The sequence below is a fragment of the Panulirus ornatus genome, chromosome 73 (genome assembly GCF_036320965.1).
Source record: "Panulirus ornatus isolate Po-2019 chromosome 73, ASM3632096v1, whole genome shotgun sequence".
In the NCBI taxonomy this organism is placed as follows: Eukaryota; Metazoa; Arthropoda; class Malacostraca; order Decapoda; family Palinuridae; genus Panulirus; species Panulirus ornatus.
Window position 1 is genome coordinate 4224599 of NC_092296.1, and position 8591 is coordinate 4233189.

At 34.2% G+C, this 8591-nt stretch overlaps 1 protein-coding gene across 3 annotated transcripts in view; it reads left to right on the forward strand.

Moving 5' to 3' along the window:
* LOC139748240 (transmembrane channel-like protein 7) overlaps positions 1–8591 on the forward strand; it is a 60917-nt gene extending 52326 nt beyond the window's left edge. For all 3 annotated transcript variants that reach the window (XM_071661117.1, XM_071661116.1, XM_071661118.1), the window contains 2 exons: positions 2713–2943; positions 4049–8591. In XM_071661117.1, coding sequence (XP_071517218.1) covers positions 2713–2943; positions 4049–4347 — 530 coding nt within the window. In that variant the 3' untranslated portion in view covers positions 4348–8591. The remainder of the gene's footprint in view (positions 1–2712; positions 2944–4048) is intronic.

The window sequence follows — 8591 nt, forward strand, 5'->3', positions numbered from 1 at the left end:
TTACTAATTCTGCTGTACATTTGTCCTTGTGTAAAATGAACTAATCTGTGAGTGTGAAGACAAGATAAAGGAAGATATGGTTTCTCTGATCAGCTATTCAGCTTTATAGTATTGCTGATAAAAGTGCTGACCAGTCTGGAAAGGGGCAGTTATTGTTTGGTTTATGCTTTCTTGACACCTGATACTGAAAGTAATATGTGAGAATGATTCCTTGGTTTTCAAATTTAACTGCATTGTGTGTTACTTCCATTGCTAATAAAGTTTTGATCATAGCTCAAAGTGTGGTTTAAATCTAAGCTACATGATCAAGGATACCATGGTTTTTCTGCAGTGGCAGTAAAGAAATGTGTTTTGTGGGCTAAAGTAAAAACAGTTATTCAAAACTGATTTTGTCCAGTGCACTGCGCTTGATCTGGTCGTGATCGACTTCAGTGCTGTACCTGTAGTACTTAATTCATCTGGTACAATCAAAGCTAACATGCAACAGTATCAGAATTTTCTCCACCAGATTTAAAAACTTTTTGATCAGTTTTGCAAAATAGCCACTACAACTTTCAGTTTGACATGCCAGAATGCGTATCATTGCTATGTACTTTGAGTACAATGACTTCTTTATTTTATATGATAATATTTTTTTTTTTTTTTTTTTTTTTTCCAAAAGAAGGAACAGAGAAGGGGGCCAGGTGAGGGTATTCCCTCAAAGGCCCAGTCCTCTGTTCTTAACGCTACCTCGCTATTGCAGGAAATGGCGAATAGTATGAAAAAAAAAAAAAAAAAAAAAAAAAATTTACAAGCTATTTGGTGAAGCTGGAATCTGTAACACAATTTCTGCAAGTTGTTAAACTTAACCTAAAGAAAGGGTATGATTAATTTCAGTGCTTCTGAAGTGTGTTCCATGAATACAGAGAAAAGGCAGAAGTGCAACTCAAGGAAATATTTTTTTTGAATATTTAAGTGTTTTGAAAACTTTATTTTCCAGCACCTCAAACCCTAGGAAACTCTCTACCCTCTCGTAGCTTTCCCAATTCTTATGACCTGGCACATTTTAAAAGAGTTTTTCACTTCCTCCAAAATTCTTAATTACTTTCCTTTGTCTCCTTTTTTTTTCTTTCATAATCATTTCTATATTTCAAATAGGGCTGAGCCTTGATGTAGACTTTTGTTCATGACTGGAGCCTGCAGTGTGAAAGGAAAATTCCCCAACATTGGATGAATAGTTTTGGGAGGAATAGTTTTATCAATCAGTTTGTATGTGTGAAGCTTGGATTTGGTTATTTCAGTGCTGGAAAGGCAGGTTACTGCATAAAACAAGCAAAATTTCTCTTTTTTTCCTGTCTTCACTCAGTATAAATGGCACAAATTGGATGTACATAATTCAAAAATTAGATAGCTAAGATCTATGAATTGTATGAAAATGAAAGCTTGGGAGTTGAAGCTGTCTCCTGCCTTGACATGTAGTCAAAGAAGGTGAAGGGAATACTTTATGGTTTTGAAAATGGACTTGAGTTGCTTAAGCATGCTGACCTTCTTCCTTCCATTCAGCAAGCAATATTTTTTGCTTTGAAATTGCCAGTAACAACCTGCATTGTAGAAAAATCATTTAGCTCAGTGAAAAGTGTACTGAGAAGAGAAGAGCAAAGATATGGCTAACAGCACAGGTGGCAGGTGATCTCTAATCTGGACTTACTATGATGAGTATTCATTAAGCATAGACTAACTGAGAATAAGCACAGATTGATTTAAAATGTGACTGATGAATTTAGAAAAAACTAGAAACATGCAGTTGCAATTTTCTGATAACGAAGTAGTTAGTTATTTCTTATGAAGTGTATAAAACAAAAATAAATTATCTGTTGAGTAATTTTTATCATTTCCCTATTTTTATCTAATATCATTTTGTCACCTTTGCACCCCTCTGAAGTATTTCTTGCAGATGTCCATGAGACACATCTGTAAATTAATAGATAGTGTTTGATCAGTTTAAAGATTTACAAGTTATAGTCCTTGTCATGTACTGTGATAAAAAGTATGGCCTTTTCTTTATTATTCTTACAGATCTGAAGCTTATTTGGTTAAGGGCTGAATGGTGCACCTGAACTTTTTTTTTTTTCAAAGACAGCAAAGACAAATAAATTCCCAAATAAGATCCATCTCATAAATGCCATATGTATGTACATATTCTTTAGTCTGAGCCAGGTACCTAGTTTATCAGTCATCCCCAAGGGAAGGATAAACATCTGGGTGGACTGTGGACTGGCTGCCACAATCAGGACTTGAACCTATGCTGGCTTGACTCCAGGTGGCCTATTAATGTATCAGTCAGAAATCTTAATCTATACCATGGAGGTCCATTAGTGTCAGTAAAAGAAAGCTCATGTTTTTATCCTGTGTAAGTTTTTTTTTTTTTGATACTGATGGTCAAGTGCCTCTCTTGAGATACTCATATGCTCTTCATATTAGCAACATTGTTTTGTCATTCCTCATAACTTATTCGCACTAGCACTTTTTGCCAATGTAGATGTGGTGTTGTTGAAATTCAGTTTTCTGTACCTGATACTGTGGTTGTAATGTTACATTTTGTTGTGTTTCATATTAAGATTCATATCCTCAGTTGACTGTTTTATGATTTTAGTGATGTATAATATTAATCATGTCACCATTTCTTTACTGTTTGAAGATGTGTTCTTCTGATGATTGTCTTTTCTATTTCAGTCTTTGTGTTCTACATTAAATATTTTGACTGCACAGTGAATAGCAGTCAATCATCTCAGCTGTACCGTACATCTCGCTCCAATGCCCTTTTCATCAGTATTCTCCTAGTGTCCTTCATTGTTACTATTGTTCCAGTTGGCTATTCTATTGCTGAAATAAAACCCTCAGTTGCATGTGGTCCATTTAGAGGATTAACAACCATTTGGAGTGAAATGGTTGATGTCATATCAGGTAATCATGAGAGCTGTTAGTTGATGCATGAATTGTGTTGTGTACATGAAAATATGTATTTATGCCTTTGGAATTATTCATATATATGCATAACTAAGGAGTTAAATTTATTCTTCTTTCACATTCCATAGAACTTTTTTCTTTTTGACTACCTTAGCTATAATAGAATTGTTTATCCTTTGAGATTCTTCATTCCTCTCACACACATAGTGTTGGTGAGGTGCGACCTGACCTTATGCATAGCACTGATGATGTTGCACATTGAAATGAGAGTAAGTTGTGAAACATTTCAGAAATCTGCCTGAGATTTGGCCTTACCTAGCTTGAAACCAGAGCATAACATTATGTAAATTGTGTAAGAACTGAATTATTTAATAATAAGTGTCTGCACTGGGTTTATGTAGAAAAGAGAGAGTTGTAGATTCAGATTTTTTTTTCCTTGTTAATAGAGAAAATTATTGAGAAGAAAGTAAATGCAGCATTTATGGATTTAGAAAAGGCATATGGTAATATGAATCATACAGGTTTGTAGGAAGTTCTAATTCTACATTTTGTGCATAGAAAACTTCTGAAAGTTTAGGACTCTTACAAAGGAGCTGTGTATTTGTGAGTGAATGAAAATTTAAGTGTGGAAGTGCATCAGGTTTTAAGTAACATCTTGTTTTTTTTTCATTAACTTTTTATCACTGCTTGCTTCCTCAAATGAGACAAATCTTATAAGATTCCAATGTCTTCACTCAAGACAGCTCATTTTCATGCATGTATTGGTGTACAATCTTTGTTCACTTTAGAACACTGGATATCAGTTGAACAGTGTTTTAGTGAACTGAGAGTTTAATGCTCTCACTCCTCCTTATATTAATCAGACAAAATTAAAGATAGACCATTTATCAGTTCCTGTATTAGCAGAAATCTAACTTTAGTTGGTATTCATTATAAGACACAAGTTGAGGATGTTTGTGATCCACTCATGTCAGTGGAAATATTTTTTAAGGTGTTAGATGTACTTAATCATTTTCTTTTCAGAAAATTTATAACGAATTAGTGGTTAGTATTAAAATGTGACTGCCCCATACCCATTGGAGTTACTGGTTTCTTTTTACAGAATCACCCAACTGGCTGCAAGCTGTACTTTTCTTTATGGGTACTGCAGGTTTTGCTGTACCTGCCATTATTATACTCATCTTGGCATGGTACTATTACTATGCTGTTGCTGCAGCCAATAAGCATATGGTGGCATTGCTGAAAAATCAGCTTATTTTGGAAGGTCATGACAAACAGTTTCTTTTAACACGACTGGATCACATGATCAAGAAGACAGCAGAAGAAGAAGAAGCTGCCAGGTCTTCCCGCAGCATAGAAGATGAAACAGGACACAGCAATGACCAGACACTAGAGGCGTAAGATTATACTGCAGGAAGTTGGATAGAAAATTATAAAATGTACAGAATTGTTATGAGCTTCTGTGGTGAAGGCTTCTTTCCTTTGCTGCTACATATAATTAACTGATGATTTGTAATTGGTATAGGGTTCCTGACAAATATGCCATTCATTTTGCACAAAGGAAGCTACATACTCGACTGTCTTCGCAGGCTTTGCAATATATGTACACAAAAAAGCTTATTATTTAATTGTTGAAGAAAGTACATATGTTGTTCGCAGGCTAAAAAATGAAAGAAATTGTCTTGATTTACCTAATTTAATACGAGAATGAATTGTACAGAGTTTATACAATGCAACTGAAGTTACAACAGTATGTGAAGAAAGATGATGGGTAATGATTCAAGCTCTGGTCATTATTTTCTGTTATTTTAAAAGACCATTTTCCTTTTTACACACATTATATGCAAATGAGATTTTTGGATTAATGGTCTGTATAAGTTTTCTGATGGCAAGATTTTGCAGAATCTCAAAGAACCTCTTATGATTTTTATAATATAGTACAATATCTATAGCATATACAATAATTGTGTAATTCCTTTTGATATATGTGTAAGGGATTATTTACCATTTTGTTTCCCATACATAATGTTTGGGAGAATAGTAACAAATTCTCCATTTATAAAGACATCCTGATCTAAATAAGTAACACAGACTTCAGTTTGTTTAGAACCATGAAGCATATTCTGAGATCAAAGTTATATGGGCAGTAATTACACTTAGTTTATCTTTTGTAGATGGTTAGTTTCAAAGAAATCCATTTCATGAACTTAGAAGAGACACCACAACCAAGACCTTCTACATTTACAAGCAAGTGTGTAGGCACAAGTGGCCAATCTTTCAATGTAGTTGTTTCCTCATTCAGGCTTCACTATAAATATAAAGGAGCAGGGAAAGAAAATACAATTATGTATTTTTTACCATAAACAAAAAAGACATAATAGATTTAAGTAGTGTTTTAGTTATGTTAAAAGTGACTTGTTGGTGATGCAAGAAATAAGTAGGATTAGCTATTAGGTATCTCACAGGTATTGAGAGATGTGACTGGGTTTTAGATTTGTAGCTGTTATCACTTTAGGAACAAGGCGAGTGATATTCAATGACAATAAAAGAAAGATGTTATATGATCAGCAAGGTCAACAGGCATGATTTTGATGAGATCTTTGAAATCAGAGGGAAGATATTTCTTGAAGTACTCCTTTGGTCAGTTTACGACCTGGTGGACAGATACACAAGGAGTCAAAGTACATATAGAAGAAAGGCTTCAGAAGCACACATCTTGCAATGTATGATTTTCAGATAATTTTCATTATGTTCATGGTAGATATATCTAGTTATTTCATTTTGCATTGCTCTTACCAAAATAACTGAGTGCCATCATGGTATTTGCTGAACCTCAACAGTAGACATATATAAGAAAAAGTGCCAAGTCTTTCATCTCTTCGTCCTGTGACCATGTTAGTGCTCACAGACTGCTGTTTTTAGAAAACCTGTACTGAACCACTCAAACATACTCTACAGTACAAAGAGGTTGAGAGTTGGAAAATATAGTTATTCTGTCTTTACATACTACCCTCTCTGAGAACAGTTCGACTTTGAGGTTGCTGGTTTTTGATTATGATGGTATAATTGCAGAGCCATAGTAGGATTGGAGAAGAAATAGCATACTGTTCACCTGGAGCTCATTTTTTGTTGCTAGTTGAAAATGGTCCTCTGATTTTTTTTTGATTTTTTTTTTGACCTTGACTGATTCGTATCTTGATTCACAGACTTGAAATTAAGACTGGTAAATCAAGAGTCAGATTTTTGCTCAGGTTAGTGATCTAATGAACCAGTAAGATTTTACAAGTTTTCTTTCAGAGTTGGGCAAAGATTCAGTTGCCACCAGCTGTGTATTTTAGCTTAGAGGCAGGATGGACAAAGTCTACAAGTATTCACTTTCGTGAGTTGGTTCAGTATGCTAACATCCCATTTAGGTTGTCACCAGATATGAAAATGGACCAGTGCACCAAGGAAATACCCTTGCACTACTAGTTTATGTAGTTGGTAGCTGTCTTGCAAAATGTTTTTTTTTATTTCCTTCTCTAGATTTTTTTGCTGTTTGTAAGTTTCCATATCTAGTAGATATATTAAGTAGACACATTATATAGTAGTCAATAGGAATATTAGTTAGGTGCCTCTGGAAACACTGTGGTAGAGTTGCCCTCTGTCAGTTGCCTGGTAAGGGTGAGGCACTAAAGGTTAAGAAGCAGCATTGGAGTTCAGTTATGGAGACTCTTTTGCCTTGGCTACCCCCATAATGGTGTTCCCAAGGGATTGGGCATCAAAGCTATAGATACAGATGGAGTACAAGTATATATTTTATAGCACGGTTTAGAGGAAAACTTTTAATTTTCATAGTTCTCATGTTATACCTTGTTAACAAGTGAAAGTACTAAACCACCAAATATATGTCTGCTTTTCATGTCTGCAAAATGCGGAAGGGCACTCAGTTGTGGTAGCATGGCTGTAAAGAAAAAAAGTATCTTTTTCTTTGTAATTTTAATGATTGGCAGAATTTTTGCCATATGCCTGCTTTTGCTCACCATCACATAGCACCAAACCTTAAATTTTGATTTCAGTAGTTTTGTATGTGGTGATACAGATTGCATTGATATATTTAAATCCACTATAAGAAAGCTTTCAAACTCAGTGTAATGGTCAAGAATCATGAAGCAATTCCTTTATGAGCTTTAGTTTATATGGAGAATCTTCTATACGTGTATTATGGTAATTCCCAAGTAACACCAGCTGAATAAGAGCCCCTCTCACATAGCAGAGATATTGAATATGGTGCCTAATCTTCCCTTTTTATAACTGCTGTTCATAATGATATCCCACAAATACTCAATACTCAGTGCCAATACTGTACTCACAGTAATATAATTGATAGCTTCAGTGCTAAGTCACCCCATATTACACTTTTTGTACCAAATGTAGAATAGATGAGAAGAGTGCAACACCCACCAAGCATCTTAATTCACAATATGCAGAATGTTTGAATTTTGCATATTATAGCATATACTTAATTGAAAATCTTAGTATATTTCCTCATGACAGTAAGCCATTTCTCATCCAGATTGTGAAGCAATTATTATATAAGGGTCTTTTTTATTTAAATTATTATACTAATGTACCCCTGAAGTAGGAATTCACAGTAATAAAAACAATTTTGAAATTATGGTTAAGCTTGAGATCTCTAAGCCCAGAATCTTTATTCATAATCAGTTTATGGTATTTGGGGGCTAATATCACTTATTGTATTTGTAAAACCTTACCTGCACAATTTGTCTTTCTAACACCACTGCTGGGAAGCATCATTCCAATGTAGGTTAATAGAATATAGACAGATCTAATTAATGTAGATCAAAGATATGTTTAGAAAATGAAAGGCTATGTTCCTTGAAGACTGAAAATTCAGACTTGTTATGTAACCTATGACAGTGGTCACACCTCATGTAACAGCTCATGCCTGCATATTGCCTTTTATTTAGTGATGTACCACAATTATGCACAGGTATGCTCAAACAAGGAGGCTGAATTTTCTATGGCTGGTAGTAATTTTTTGGTGGTGGACATTGCATTCTTATTTTTTTTTCAACATCTTAAATTATTATGTAGATCAAAAGCCATTGCAATTACCTACACTGAGAAAGATACTAAGTAATTCAAATGTTAAGTAAACATTGAACAGTCATCACCACAAATTATTATCTAGCTTATCTTAAAAGTGTTCATAGCTACAGATTCCAAGTTGATAAACACTGCCACTCACGAGAAGGGAAAGAAAAATTCTGGTGTTGGTTCCTGTGATTCTAGAAGTTCATCTTGAACTATATCTCTGGAGTGTATAGTATTTCATACTTCTTAAACACTGCTTGCATTAGTTAGTGGTTCATTATTCTATCTCCATAATTTTATTTTAGGTTGTTTATGGAGTTGTATAAAAACTTAAAATTTATGCATGGTTGAGTTGGGGTACTTGTGACAGCAGTTTGGTTACCTTGTGATTTACTTCTTAAATTCTTATAAATGCAGATTATATCACTTTAGCTTCATTTCTGCAATGCTGTTATTGCTCAACCCATAAGGTAAGGAAATATATATTTCAGATTTTGAATTCATTGTGTGTGCTTGGAGAAAGAATAAATAAATTCAAATGCAAAGTT